The sequence below is a fragment of the Chiloscyllium plagiosum genome, unplaced genomic scaffold (assembly GCF_037043375.1).
Source record: "Chiloscyllium plagiosum isolate Xiang-an unplaced genomic scaffold, Cpla_swu_hap1 HiC_scaffold_1, whole genome shotgun sequence".
Classification (NCBI taxonomy): domain Eukaryota; kingdom Metazoa; phylum Chordata; class Chondrichthyes; order Orectolobiformes; family Hemiscylliidae; genus Chiloscyllium; species Chiloscyllium plagiosum.
In genome coordinates this window covers 135,072,324-135,087,431 of record NW_028270139.1, presented here as the reverse complement: position 1 = coordinate 135,087,431, position 15,108 = coordinate 135,072,324, and the positions used below count along the sequence as shown (strand labels likewise).

At 41.7% G+C, this 15,108-nt stretch overlaps 1 protein-coding gene across 1 annotated transcript in view; it reads right to left on the bottom strand.

Moving 5' to 3' along the window:
* nelfa (negative elongation factor complex member A) overlaps nt 1-15,093 on the bottom strand; it is an 81,860-nt gene extending 66,767 nt beyond the window's left edge. Inside the window, exon 1 of the mRNA XM_043712769.2 lies at nt 14,742-15,093. Coding sequence (XP_043568704.1) covers nt 14,742-14,951 — 210 coding nt within the window. The 5' untranslated portion in view covers nt 14,952-15,093. The remainder of the gene's footprint in view (nt 1-14,741) is intronic.
* Between the last annotated feature and the right edge of the window lie 15 nt (nt 15,094-15,108).

Genomic DNA, 15,108 nt, shown 5'->3' with positions numbered 1-15,108 from the left:
CAATTCCATCTTCCTATGTACCAATTATGACTCCAACCATCAGAGAGTTAGCCCCGTGATACCCATTGATTCCAGTTTATTTAGGGTTCCTTGATGCCATGCTTGAAAAAAAAAAGCACCTTTGATGTCAAGGGCTGTCACTCTCACCTCCCCTCTGAAATTAAGCTCTTTTGTCATGTTTGAACCAAGGCTATAATGAGGTCAGGAGCTGATTGGTCCTGCTTTTTTATCTATAGGACACACCCTGCGGCAATTTTCAACATGCAGAAATAAAAACCGAAATTGCTGGAAAAGCTCAGCAGTTCTCACAGCATCTGTCGAGAGAAATCAGTTTAATGTTTTGGGTCCAATGACACTACTTCAGTACTCTATTAACACTAATTTCTCTCCACAAATGTTGCCAGACCCACTCAGCTTTTCCAGCAATGTTTGATTTTATTTCCAATTTCTACATCCGCAGTTATTTTGGTTATAATTTTCCACTGTCAGGTAGATGTCAGTGTTGTAATTGTACTAGACCGCTTGGCTGGTTGGGGGGGGTGTCAAGTTCTGGACCACAAGTCTTCAGTGCTATTTCATGATTGTTACCAGGCCCATAGCTTTTGCAGTATAGTGTCTCCAACTGTTTCTTGATATCATGTGGAATCTGTAATGCTGGGGACCACTGGAAGACACCGAGATGGATCATCCACTTGGCACTTCCGTCTGAAAGATTGATGCAAAAGCTTCAGCCTTATCTTTTGCACTGTTGTGTTGGCTCTTGCATCATTGAGGATAGGAGTATTTATGGAGCCACCTCCTCTAGCGAGTTATTTTCATTGTCATCACCATTCATGACTGGATATGGCAGGACTGCAGAGTTTAGATCTGATCCTTTCATGACTTACCTGGCTTTATTACCTAAAATTAAGTTCAGGACCGTCTTGTAGGGCCTTCTACATATTGGTTTAAAAGCCCTCCAGGGTTCATTTTAAGAATTTTGCTCCCTCTGAACATTTCTCACATGACTACCCCAGTTAATTTTGGGGAAGTTGAAATCCCCCACTACCACTACCCTATTACTTTTGCACTCCTCTGAAATTTTCCTACATATCTGGAATTCAGTTTTCTCATTGTTATGGGCCCTATGTTGTTGCTCCTTTTTTGCTTAATCTGAGGAGCCTTCTAAGATGTTACAACTGACTGGTATAATTGATTCCCTGAGCATTATTGCAGTACCTCCTTCTCTGTCTCATCTGGATCTTGGAAGATTGAGCTGCCAGTTCTGTTTACCCCTCTCAACCATGTCTCAGTGATAGCATTGACTTCACAATCCCGCGTTTTATTTTGTGCCCTCAACTTATTTGCCTTGTTTCTCAGATTTCTTGCACTATTAATGACACCTTGCAGTACTTGGCCATGTTGGATTTGCCCAGCTTTTTTGTGTACAAGACATACCTGGGCAATTTTGCACATTGTTGGGTGCTGTAATAAGAGAGTTCTGAGCTGATGGAGGTCTGAAGGCTTCACACTATCGTATTCACTATATGGACTTCAGTAAGGTGTTTGACAAGATTCCTCATGGTAGTCTGGTTAGGAAGGTTTGATCACATGGAATACAGGGAGAACAACCATTTGGATACAGAACTGGCTCAAAGGTAGAAGACAGAAGGTGGTGGTGGTGGAGGGTTGCTTTTTGTACTGGAGGCCTGTGACCAGTGATGTGCCAGAAGAATCGGTGCTGGGTCCATTGCTTTTCATCATTTATATAATAACATAGGAGGTATAGAATATAGAACATTACAGCGCAGTACAGGCCCTTCGGCCCTCGATGTTGCGCCTACCTGTCATACCAATCTGAAGCCCATCTAACCTACACTATTCCATGTATGTTCTTATGCTTGCCCAATGATGACTTAAATGTACTTAAAGTTGGTGAATCTACCGTTGCAGGCAAAGCATCCATCCCTTACTACTCTGAGTAAAGAAATTACCTCTGACATCTGTCCTGTATCTATCACCCCTCAATTTAAAGCTATGCCCCCTCATGCTTGTGTTAACCATTCTTGGAAAAAGGCTCTCCCTGTCCACCCTATCTAACCCTCTGATTATCTTATATGTCTCTATTAAGTCACCTCTCAACCTTCTTCTCTCTAACGAAAACAACCTCAAGTCCCTCACAGCCTTTCCTCGTAAGACCTTCCCTCCATACCAAGCAACATCCTAGTAAATCTCCTCTGAACCCTTTCCAAAGCTTCCACATCCTTCTTATAATGTGGTGACCAGAACCGTACACAATACTCCAAGTGCGGCCGCACTAGAGTTTTGTACAGCTATAGCATAACCTCATGGTTCCGGAACTCGATCCCTCTATTAATAAAAGCTAAAACACTGTCTTCTTAACAACCCTATCAACCTGGGTGGCAACTTTCAAGGGTCTATGTACCTGACACCAAGATCTCTCTGCTCATCTACACTACCAAGAATCTTACCATTAGCCCAGTACTTAGCATTCCGGTTACTCCGACCAAAGTGATTCACCTCACATTTGTCCGCATTAATCTCCATTTGCCACCTCTCAGCCCAGCTCTGCAGCTTATCTATGTCTCTCTGTAACCTATTATATCCTTCATCACTATCCACAACTCCACCGACCTTAGTGTCGTCTGCAAATTTACTAACCCACCCTTCAATACCCTCATCCAGGTCGTTTATAAAAATGACAAACATCAGTGGACCCAACACCGACCCTTGCGGTACAGCACTGGTAACTGGACTCCAGGATGAACATTTCCCATCAAGTTTGCAGATGACACCAAAATTGGAGGTGTAGTGGACAGTGAAGAGGGTTACCTCAGATTACATCAGGATCTGGACCAGATGGGCCAATGGGCTGAGAAGTGGCAGATCGAGTTTAATTCAGATAAATGCGAGATGCTGCATTTTGGGAAAGCAAATCTTAGCAGGATTTATACACTTAATGGTAAGTGTCCTAGGGAGTGTTGCTGAACAAAGAGACCTTGGAGTGCAGGATTCATAGCTCCTTGAAAGTGGAGTGACAGGTAGATTGGATAGTGAGGGCAGCGTTTGGTATGCTTTCCTTTATTGGTCAGAGTATGGAGTACAGGAGTTGGGAGGTCATGTTACAGCTGTACAGGAAATTGGTTAGGCCACTGTTGGAATACAGCATGCAATTCTGGTCTCCTTCCTATCGGAAAGATGTTGTGAAACTTGAAAGGGTTCAGAAAAGATTTACAAGGATGTTGCCAGGGTTGGAGGATTTGAGCCACAGGGAGACGCTGAACAGGCTGGGGCTGTTTTCCCTGGAGCATCGGAGACTGAGGGGTGAACTTACAGAGGTTTACAAAATTATGAGGGGCATGGATAAGATAAATGGACAAAGTCTTTCCCCTGGGGTCGGGGAGTCCAGAACTTGAGGGCATAGGTTTAGGGTGAGAGGGGAAAGATATAAAAGAGATCTACGGGGCAACATTTTCACGCAGAGGGTGGTACGTGTATGGAATGAGCTGCCAGAGGATGTGGTGGAGGCTGGTACAATTGCAACATTTAAGAGGCATTTGGATGGGTATATGAATAGGAAGGGTTTGGAGGGATATGGGCCGGGTGCTGGCAGGTGGGACTAGATTGAGTTGGGATGTCTGGTCAGCGTGGACGGGTTGGACCAAAGGGTCTGTTTCCATACTGTACATCTCTATGACTCTAATGACTCTCTATGACTGAGATGGAATACTCCTCATTTGCCTGGATGAGTGCAACTCCAACATTACTTGAGAAGCTTGACATCATCCAGGATAAAGCAGAATGCTTGATTGGCATTACATTTACATTCCCACCTCCACCATAATGCTCAGCACACCCTGCTGCTACTAACTACAAAATGCATTGCAGAAATTCACCAAAGATGCTCAGACAACACCTCCCAAACTTATGACCACTTCCACCTAGAAGGACAATGGCAGCAGATACATGGAAACACCCACCAGTTGCTAGTTCCGCTCCAAGCCACCATCCTGACTTGGAAATATATCATCGTCCCTTCGCTGTCACTGGGTCAAAATCCTGGAATTCCCTCCCTAAAGGCATTGTGCGTCTACCCACAACACATGGACTGTAGTTGTTCAAGCAGGCAGCTCACCACCAACTTCTCAAGGGGAAGCAGAGATGGGCAATAAAGGCTGGCCAGCCAGCAACACCCCCATCCCACAAATGAATTAATTAAAGTATAAGTAGGGATCATAAGTCTGTTAGATTCAAGATTATTATGGAAAAGGTTAAGGATGGGCCTGAAGTTGATTTTAATAAGGTCAGGTATGATTTAGCCAAAGTGAACTCGGAGTAGATACTTTTAGCAGTATTCAAGGAGGAAAGCAAGAGAGCAATAAAGACAAAGGATGGGACAAACAAATTCTGTGAATACGGATATCAAGGAATATACTGAATTGGATAAAAAGAGAAGGAGAGTACAGGAGGAGCTCTCCTTTTGTCTACCTTAATGATTTCTTAAGAAGCATTACAGTAGATGGGTCCCCAGGACGTGATAGGATTTATCCCAGAATGCTGAGGGAGGCTGGTGAGGAAATTGCTGTGGCCTTGGATGAAATCTTTGTATCCTTTTTAGTCACAGTAGAGATCCCAGAGGATTAGAGAACAGTCAACATTTCTCCTTTGTTTAAGAACACATGAGAGCACAGCACAGTTTTGGAAGGGCAACAAGGTTAGTCTAGGAAATAACAGTCTTGAGAGACTTACGTCAGTGGTAGCGACATTATTGGAGAAGATTATTAGGGTTAGGATTTCCTCATGAAACAATATGGACTTATTAGCAATAGGCAACATGTCTTTGTGCAGGGACGGTCATGTCTCAAATCGGATTCACTTTTTGTTTTGACTAGGAGGAAGTGAGGACTGCAGATACTGGTGATCAGAGTTGAAAGTGTGGCGCTGGAAAAGCACAGCAGGTCAGGCAGCATTCGAGGAGCAGGTCAGTTGACGTCTTCGTTGCAAGTCCTTCAGGAATGTCATTCCCATTCCTGATGATGAAGCACTTATGCCTCAAACGTAGATTCTCCTGCACCTTGGATGCTGCCTGACCTGCTGGGCTTTTCCAGCGCCACACGTTTTCACTGAGTTCTTTGAGAAAGTGACAAAGATTATTGATTAGAGCACTGTGGTTTGTATAGACAATATCTACTTGAGCATAGCCTTTGACAAGGTCCCTCACAGCAGGCGGATGAAAAACACAAAGTCATATGGGTTCCACAGTGAGCTGGTAAGATGGATACAGAACTGACTTGGTCTTAGAAGACACAGAATAGTGATGGAAGGTTGGTTTTCAGATTGGAGTTCTGTGACCAGTGGTGCTCCACAATGATCAGTGATATGTACGCACATACATGTGATTTGGAGCAGAATGCTGGTATCCTGATTAGACAGTTTGTGGGTGGACCCAAAGATTGCGGGGAGCTGCAGATAGGGAGGAAGATTGCCAGAGGATACAGACAGGCTAGAGACTTGGGTAGCGAAATGGTAGATGGAATTTAATCCATCAAGATGGAGGAGGCGGCAGGGTAGGAAATGTTCAGGCTCCCAGCCTATCTGCTCCATTTCACATGACCGACAGCATCCTTTTTTTGATATTATTTTTCTTCATTTAACTTGAATCAAATTCATTTTTCTTTCATTCTGCGGCTAGTGGTGGAAAGAGGTTGCAGGCATTGTTGAGCAGTGGATCTGATCCATTCCTTGTGGCCATGGTGGTCATGGCTTGAGCAATCAATGAATTGAGGTCTGTTCTTTTCCTGATATTTTGGCAATGCGTGCAATTGCAGTGGAATGAATGATCTCTTGGTCCTTCGGGTTAACTTGGATGGTCAATTGGTCTTTGAGAGTTGGGACAGATATTTGAAGTGGTGACAGCTGGCTCAGTGCGCTTCCTCCTTGTTGTTGCAGCTCCAGAGATAGCTTTTGTCAGAGACAATGTTCTGGGTTCGGTCAGCGGCTGCAGGGGTTGCTTCATTGTGCTTCCACCTTGGTGTTGCGTCTTCAGGGAGTGGTTTGGCAAATGCGGAGTCTGGTGGCATCCTGTAACCACTTAAGACATCAAGAATTCATGTATGGAACAAATACAGAGAAACCTCGATTATCCGAACAAGACGGGCAGGCACTATTTCATTCGGATAATTGATTATTCGGTTAATTGATTCAATGTCTCTCCTCTGGAGCTTGGAGTTTTCTGAAGTTTCTGTTTTCCTCGCTCTGCCTGCCTTGCTCACTCTCAGTGTCTCAGGGTATGTTTCTGAGCGCTTACATACACTTGTGTGTAAGGGACCTGCAGCATTGCTGAAGCCTCCCCGACCCCCAATCAGTTCAATGGGATTGACACAGCAAGCACTTGCTAAGTCTGCTCCCTGTTCAGGGGACTATGCAGCAGCACACTGCATGCGAGCCTCCGCCCCCAACCCCCATCCGCTCTCCCCAACCCTGTCCATGCCCGCCCCATCCGCCACCACCCACTGTATGCACCCCCACCCAGACTGGACACCAACAGTAAAACTGCTGTTGCCTTTGGGGGGGGAGCACGGGGGGGAGAAATCTCATCAAAACTGAAGTCTGGGTGGAATGCAAGTGGAAAGATGTCTCCATGAGTAGAGAGACTAGGACCCAAGTGCACAGTCTTAAAGTGAAGGCGCAACCCTTTCGAATGGAAATTAATTCGTTCAGTCAGAGGGTGTTGCATCTGTAGATCTCATAGCCTTCAAAACTTTCTGTGGCAATGTCATTGACTATATTTAAGACAGAGATAGATAGATTCTTGTATAGGAAGGGGATCAAGGTGAAGGCAGAAGAATGGGGTTGAGAAACGTCAAAATCATCATCACATGGCTGACCAGATACACTGGGCTGAATGGACTAATTCTTCTTCTGTACCTTATGGTCTATGGTCTAATGGATTCCACTACACCACCTTTCGACCACTCGTGCTCCTGATGGCAAGCAGTGCAGATTTCAACCTGCTGATATCATTGCCCATGAGTTGGAGGCCTAACAAGTATCATATATATGTTCAGCATCACCTCCGTTCTCTTGTACTCTGAGCTCAAGATTTGTTGCCTCACTCGTGAAAATCCATACCAATGTTCCAGGCCACTCTCCCCACCCCAGATGACCCAATATGAAAATGCCATTTCTCCATTCACAGATCCTACCTGAATTCCACTCACTGTAGCTGAGTCATATCATAACTATATTAAGTCTGTGAATGCTCATGAGAAAAACACCCATTCACAATCCGTCTTGAAGAAAACTGTTGTTCTTACAATCTTCAGAAAAAGTGTCAGACATTGCAATTCATAATCTGAATAACTAGGTTTACTCATTTCACAGGTCAGAAACCTGTCCAAATAAATGTGGAGAGACATTAAAAAAACCCAAAAGATAATAACTTCAAAAGATGTCAAAACTAACACTCCAACGGCTACTGCTGTAAACAGATACCATACTGAGCTGATCCATTACAGATCAATCAAGCATTCATAATGAGGGACCTGGCAATTATATTAACAGACAGATGGCGAGACATTTTTCCAGATGGCTGTTTAAGTCATCATGCTTGTTTCTGTCTGGGCACATGTCTATTCAGTCCTATTTGCTATTTAGTTTAACTATTTAGTTTAAAACAATATAAGCTAAACTGTTGCCCTGTTCCTCCCACCCCTCCTCAGTTGAAGCAAAACGCTCAGAGAGACAGTACTTTTACCTCCATCTTTATTCTGGAGGGAGACAGAGAGAAAACGATCACCCATGTGCACAGGGATATGGATTCCCAGTCTTCTCTGGCACAGCAGTTTCTTAATGAATTATATTGTCATTTTACAGGGAGAAGCATTTGGATAAGGTAACATACATATTGATTGGATGACCGTTACAACCAGCAAACATCAACAGTAAAGATTAAGCCATCTGCTGTTACACAATGAATGTTCTTAACCTTAACTGGCTTCACATAATGAATTCTTTTCATCTTGTTAAACTGACACTATATACTTAATGCTTTCAACATTGTTAAAGGCTCTACATAATACATGTTCTTCCACCTTGTTAACCCATTACCCTAAGCTCCAGCATCCCATTGTTAACTGCAAGTTCTTATCTGTTCTGAGTCATGTTCAGCTGAACCTCTTGTTTCACAAAACTCAAAACTTAAATCTTTCCCTACCTGCTCATACCCAATACAAATTCTCATTCCCTCCTTTTGTCATTTCATGATTACCACCTGGACAGCACTACCAACTTTTCTGAGACTCTGATAGCCAGTATTTAAGCAAGTTATTGACACACAGCATACAATGATTGTAACAACAAAAATTACTCGCCTGTTACAGTAAATAGAATTTGAACGATCCTACCATCTGGAAAAGAAATCACTAGTAAAGTTCTTAAATCCACAGTCTTTAGTGACCACTCCATCCCCTCCAAGTCGAGTGGTAACGAGCCAATACTCCAAAATCTCCTTCAGTAAAGTCCAATCTGAAAACAAAATCCAGTCTGTCCTCATGCATCACTCCATAGAGAAACAACAATCAACGGTCCTAAAATCAAACCCTCGGGTATCTCATTCAGGTTATTCAAAAATTATTTTCCTTTAATAAATTAATACTTGGCTAATGTGAAAGCTGTCAGGAAAAGTATTTCCAAAATCTGGAACAGCAAGAAAACAACATCTTCCCTGTGCCTTAGCCATTGAAGAGGCAGTTTCAGTTCTGATTTAAATCTCAAACATTCGTGGGAAACAAATGCTGAATATTTTAAAACATGTTCTCCAAATGAAACTTCCCAAATAAAACAATCGGAATCATAGTGGCAACTTTGGTAGAGATCAACATTCTTTGAATTTGCAATATGAAAGGGGCCAATGAAGTCTTACCAATAATGAACAGAACTAAAACAGGTCAGCCTCAAGTTCTAACATTCTGTAAATTCTTAACAAAACATCAAACTCAAAATGCACTTCTTTTTGTGAACACTGTGCATTAAAAAAACAGCAAAGATATTTTAATACAATATTCTCATCTGGCTAAAGCATGACCATTGACCCAACTGTTTTTTTTTTAAAAACAGGCATTGTAGAATTTCAAACAGATCAATTTGTTTTAAGGACATAATGTTGGACAATTCAATATAAAAACAAAATCTGCCCCATTACATTGCCCACAAAACACACTGAATTGAGATCCTAACTCAAGCAAGGCAAAACAGTTGCTCAAAAGGATTTTCTGAACCAGGATTTTAACAATCCAAAATTTTTAAACATCAAAATTTCCTTTTTCAACACAAGTGTTAGTACAACCTTAATTTCAGCATTTCTTGGTTTTTTTTTTGGATCCTCTCACTGAAATGATACTTCTAAAAAGAGAAAGCCCTTGCAGCGGACCACACGGGTCTCTTTCCTCCAGAACAAAGACTTGCAGAGCCTTAAATTTCACCACTCGGGGACTTTAACCCCTTTCTCACTTTACTTCTCACGGGGGCTCACTTAAACTGAAAGCTCAAACCCCAGCACAGCAGGGAGGACTCAAACCTCACTTAAACCCATTCAGTAGACTTGAACCCCAATACTGCACAGAGGACTCTAACCTCATCACCCCCACCCCAGGGGACTCAAACCCCAGTACCATACAGAGGACATGAACCTCTGTTTGTCAGCAAGTTTGCATCTGCCTCTCTCAACTGAACTAATTACCATTATCTATTTCTGATATCTGAAATCTTCATGGTCTAAAATGGGTTTCAAAATTAAGTAAAATGGACCCAAAACAACTGTTGAAATAATTTGAACATAAATGAAGGCAAAGTCAGGAAACCAAAGTGGAATAAATGAAATGATCTGGAATGAAATAAAACTGGGGAGTCCAGAATCAGGGGTCACTGTTTAAGGATATGGGGTAGGCCATTTAAAATGGGGATAAGGAAAAGTGTCTTTACCCAGAGAGTGGTGAGCCTGTACCACTGAAAGCGCTTGAGGTTGAGGCCAAAATATTGAATATTTTTAGAGCTGAGTTAGCCATAATATTTATAGACTCCCCAGTGTGGAAACAGCACCAACAAGTCCGAAGAACATCCCATAAGGCCATAAGACATAGGAAGAGAAATTAGACTTTTCAGTCCGTCTGCTGCTAAGTTTCTCAACCCCATTCCTTTGACAATCAAGTCTCAGTCTCAAATATACCCAATGACCTGGCCTCCACAGCCTTCTGTGGCAGTGAATTCCATTGATGCACCACTCTCTGGCTCAGGAAGTCTCTCCTTATCTCCATTCTAAAAAAAGTGTTCCTTTTACTCAAAGGCTGTGCCCTCGGATCCTAGCATGTCTTACCAATGAAAACACTCTGTCCAGGCCATTCAGTATTCTTTGAGTTTCAATTAGATCCTCCCATCATTCTTTTAAAGTCCATCGAGTATAGACCCAGAGTCCTAAAACTTTCCAGCTTTTCATTGCTGGGACCATTCTCATACTCTGAACCCACTCCAGGATTAGTACATCTTTCTGTGAATTGGGGCCCAAAACTGCACATAATACTCCAAATGTGGTCTGACCAGAGCCTTATAGGGCCTCAAACACATCCCTGCTTTTATGTTCAAGTCCTCTCAAAATAAATGCCACCTTTGCATTTGGCTTCGGAACTACTGATTCAACCTGCAAGTTTACCTTGAGAGAAACCTGGACTAGAACTCCCAAGTCTCTTTGCACTTCAGACTTTTGAATTTTCTCTCCATTTAGAAAATAGTCCATGCCTTTATTCTTCCTACCAAAGGGCATGACCTCACATTTTCCCACATTGTACTTAATCTGCCACTTTTTTGCCCACTCTTCTAACCTGTCCAAACCCTTCTACACCCTCCCTGCCTCCTCAATGCTACCTGTCCCTTGAGCTTATCTGTGTTTTTTAATTGCTTCCAATATATACATCTTACGTTAAAATGAGGAATGCAATACTACAAACGCAGTTCAGGTCTCACCAGTACACTGTACAATCGAAGTATTACCTCCCTAGTTTTACATTCAATTCCCTTCACAATTATTGATGACATTCTATTTGCTTTCTTAATTATTCGTTGTACCTGTATTCTAACGTTTTGCTATGGATGCACTAGGTCAGGCAGATTTTTCTAATTTTTGGAGTTCTGCAACAGCTCACCAGTTATATAATGTTTTATTCTTATTCTTTTTTTGAAAATGGACAATTTCTCATTTTCCCTACATTATGATCCAGCTTTGCCAACTCAAAATGGGGAGTTAATAAGTCACAGCTTGAGAAGGATAAGATGTAAAAATTAGCAGGAGTGTTACCTGCTTGTTTATGTCTGACAAAGTACTAGACAGACTATGTATTCACTCCACAAGTGATGATGAAAAAGGCAATGAAGGAGATCTAATGCTCAATGGTCATGATGCCAAAGCAGTGCATGGCAATCATTTAAACTAAAAGGTTAATAGAATTACATAGGCAGAACAGTAAAATATGCAACAAAACAGGTAATAAAACATTCTGGTATTTAGCTGGACCATGTCTTCAATATCAAAGGTTGAAAAAATTAATCTCCACTACAGTGGATATAATTTGGAGATGCCAGTGTTGGACTGGGGTGTACAAAGTTAAAAATCATCTGGTATTGTGTGATTTTTAACAGTGGATATAAGAGGTGATGCAAGAGACTTTCATTGTGGAAACGGAGCACTAGAAAAATGATGAAGGATACAATGCTACTTAAAAATAAATTGTGGTAGAAGTAGGAAACAGGCTCATTTCAGAAAAGTGTAATTTTAGAACTGATGAAATCTTTCACTCGGCTATAAATAATCAACATGTACAATAAACTTTCAAATACAGTGGTGGAACTAAAATTCCTAGATTAATTTAGACAATATTGCAAATGACAGAGAACAGCGGCATGCATTAGAAACCCGATTAGATCAATTAAAATGGGCTGACTGGCATTTCTTATACATTAAAACTCAGGATTCATAACTATATCCATACAATAATTAAGTGGTTTGTACATTACCCCCATGAATCCAAATCCTCCTCTGCAACAGTCCCAGACAATCATATTCCAATCCATTAGAAATCTCTGCAATATAAGTTATCCTATACTAGCTGGGGGACCAGATCTTAATGGAGAAATGGTGTCATAGTGATGGCAATGTATCAGGAATCCAGAGATCCAGGTTAATTTTCTGAGGCCATGGGTGTAAATCTCACCACAGCAGTTGGCAGAATTAAATTTCTAGTAATAACTATGTAGTTGGAAGCTAGAATCACTGTGACAACTAGCATGAATGTCATTAATAAAAAGAACTGATTCACAGAGGTGCTTTAAGCAAGGAAATCTGCCATCCTCATCCAGTCTGGCCTACAGCAAGTTTGTTGACTTTAAACTGGTCTCCACAATGGACTTGCAAGCCACTCATTTCAAAGGCAACCTTGAGCCCTTCTGTTTCCAAAGAATGGATCCTGACATATAAAATGCATGACATTTCCTAGTATGTGCAACAACCTTGACTATTACCTTAAATCGAAGTTTAGTGTAACTGTTAGCACATTTGGGATTGTTCGACAAGTACTGCCCAATGGCAGAATCATATCTAACAGTACAAGACTGTGGGAAATTGCAATTATTGTTTACTCAACACTGACCACAAAAATAGAACCAGCGTGTTTGTGCTAATGTTCTTGATAAAAATAGTATGAAACCAAGGAAATTAAAATACAACCCAAAGCCCCAACATCTTGTTCCTGTACATAAACAGTAGGCCTTTTTAACAATACAGTTCCAACTAAAAAGACATAGTAACATATTTCAGATATACAATTCTACCCTTACTATAGCAATTGATCCACCCCATGGCATCACAAAGGCAAATGGATGGTTTCAGTCGATTGGTGCAAGTTTTATTTGGTTAGCATTAATTGAAAAGGCATTATTTTCAAGTAGAGCGGAAGTTGCTGGCAGGTCATGTCTCATCCCACAATCAGTTGCATAATTGTTGACATTTTTGCAGACAAGACATAAGAAATAGGTTATACAGTCTCTCAGCTGTCTCATTATGTATAAGCTCAAGCATTCCCATTCATTCTATAAGGCTGTGGCTTTCCCACCCAATCCTCATAATTCCCAATTTCCCATGCCCAAAACAAAGTCTATTGATATCCTCGAGTGTTCACAACATTACCACATCCTTCTGGGGTAGAAAGTGTCAAGGAATTACAATCCTGTGTGAAGAAACATCTTGAATCCTAAACAGCCATTCCATTACCTTCATAATGCAACCCCCAGTTCTAAACTCAGAATCCAAGGGAAGATCCTCTTAATATCTACCCAATCAAGTTCTTTAATAATTGTATATGCTTCAATGAGGGAAGATAGTGGTGTACTAATAATGTCACAATTTGCAATCCCAGGCCCAGGCTAATATTTCAGGTTCATATTCTACTCTGAAAACTGGTGGGATTTAAATTCAAGTGCTAAATTTCAGAGTTGAAAGCTAGTTATAGTACTGGTCATCATGAAACGATCAATTGTCGTAAAAACCCAACTGATTCATAAATATCCATGGGTTGGAAATCTACTATTTTACACCTGATCTCACCTACAGATTGATAGGAACATGATCAGGTCTTAACAGACCACTGAAATAGCCTAACAAACCACTCCATTCAAAGGTGATTAGGGATGCACAACAAATTCTGGTCTCGTCAATAACAGTCTTAAACCAAGAATGAATAAGTTAAAATCTCCTCCCATTCTTCTTAACTATTGTGAATTCTTACCAATCTACACAACTGATGTTTATGTTGCTTCAGCTTAAACATAATTTTTTAATTGCATTCCTTGACCACTTCTGGATATCTATTTAAAATGTGGTGCTGTCCAAAGAGTAGTTGAATTAATTACTTGCCTACCTTTCCTCAACATAACAGCAAGAAGCTGCACAACCACCTGATGAAGGAGCAGCACTCCGAAAGCTAGTGCTTCCAATTAAACCTGTTGGATTATAACTTGGTGTTGTGCGATTATTAATTTTGTACACCCCAGTCCAACACCAGCATCTCCAAATCATAAGCATGAAGCTGGAATTTCTTCACTTACATCAAAAAGAATGAAAGTCTCTTGAATATTGCGAGTGATTTGCAGCTGAAACTCCAAATCAAACCAAGATTCCACAAATTGTGCACTAACAAACAAGCTCATTCTGCTCAGATAAAGCTGACGTACTAAATGTTCTTTTTATGTTCAAGTTCATTCTTGACATTATGCGCTTTACATTGCTTCCTAAGGTCCTCCAGAGATGATAAAATGTGTCCTTGGAAAAGACGAACCTTTGCCAATATAGGTTGGGAATCTCTACAATGAACCGTTATTGTTAGATGACTTTTTGAAAAAAAACCTGTTACATTCATTGCTTAAAGTTAAACGCATACCAAAAAGCTTATTTAGCACAGTTTCCCTTTCTATGATCACAGTAAAAACAAACTCTTTGGCGATGATCCATCAGCTTTTTTTTCACAATGGACACATACATATAAAAAACTTTACACGTCTTACATTGAGAAGGGGCGGTTATATTTAGTGCTTTGACCCCTATGTTTCATGTACTTCCTGGCGCGCTCTCTTCAGCTTCCCTTCCAGCTCCTGACACACGCGCGCACACACACACTGAGAGAGAAGCAAAGGCGCCTCACCTCGTCTACTGTCCGCTTGGGAAGGTGCAGGATCCCCAAAAGCAGTTTGAGCTTCACTGCCGACGATAAACCGTGAAAACACACTCGGATATTGTCCACGACATCCTTAGTGAGCAACGAAGCGATGCTAGGAGGCGCCCAGAGCTCATCGGCTGAGCCGAGCTTGTTGTGCAGCCACAAACCTGTGTCGCTCTCCCTCATGGACGCCATCTTGAAGAAGGAGATTTGAATGGACGGGCATTAACCGGGACGACGAGAGCCTTTGCTGTGGGCTCCGCCTCCTTGCCATAGGGTCACGCCCCCTCGCCGCTGGGTCCCTTTTCCTACAACCGCAACACAACCACGCTGCAGCCCCGCCCACATCCCA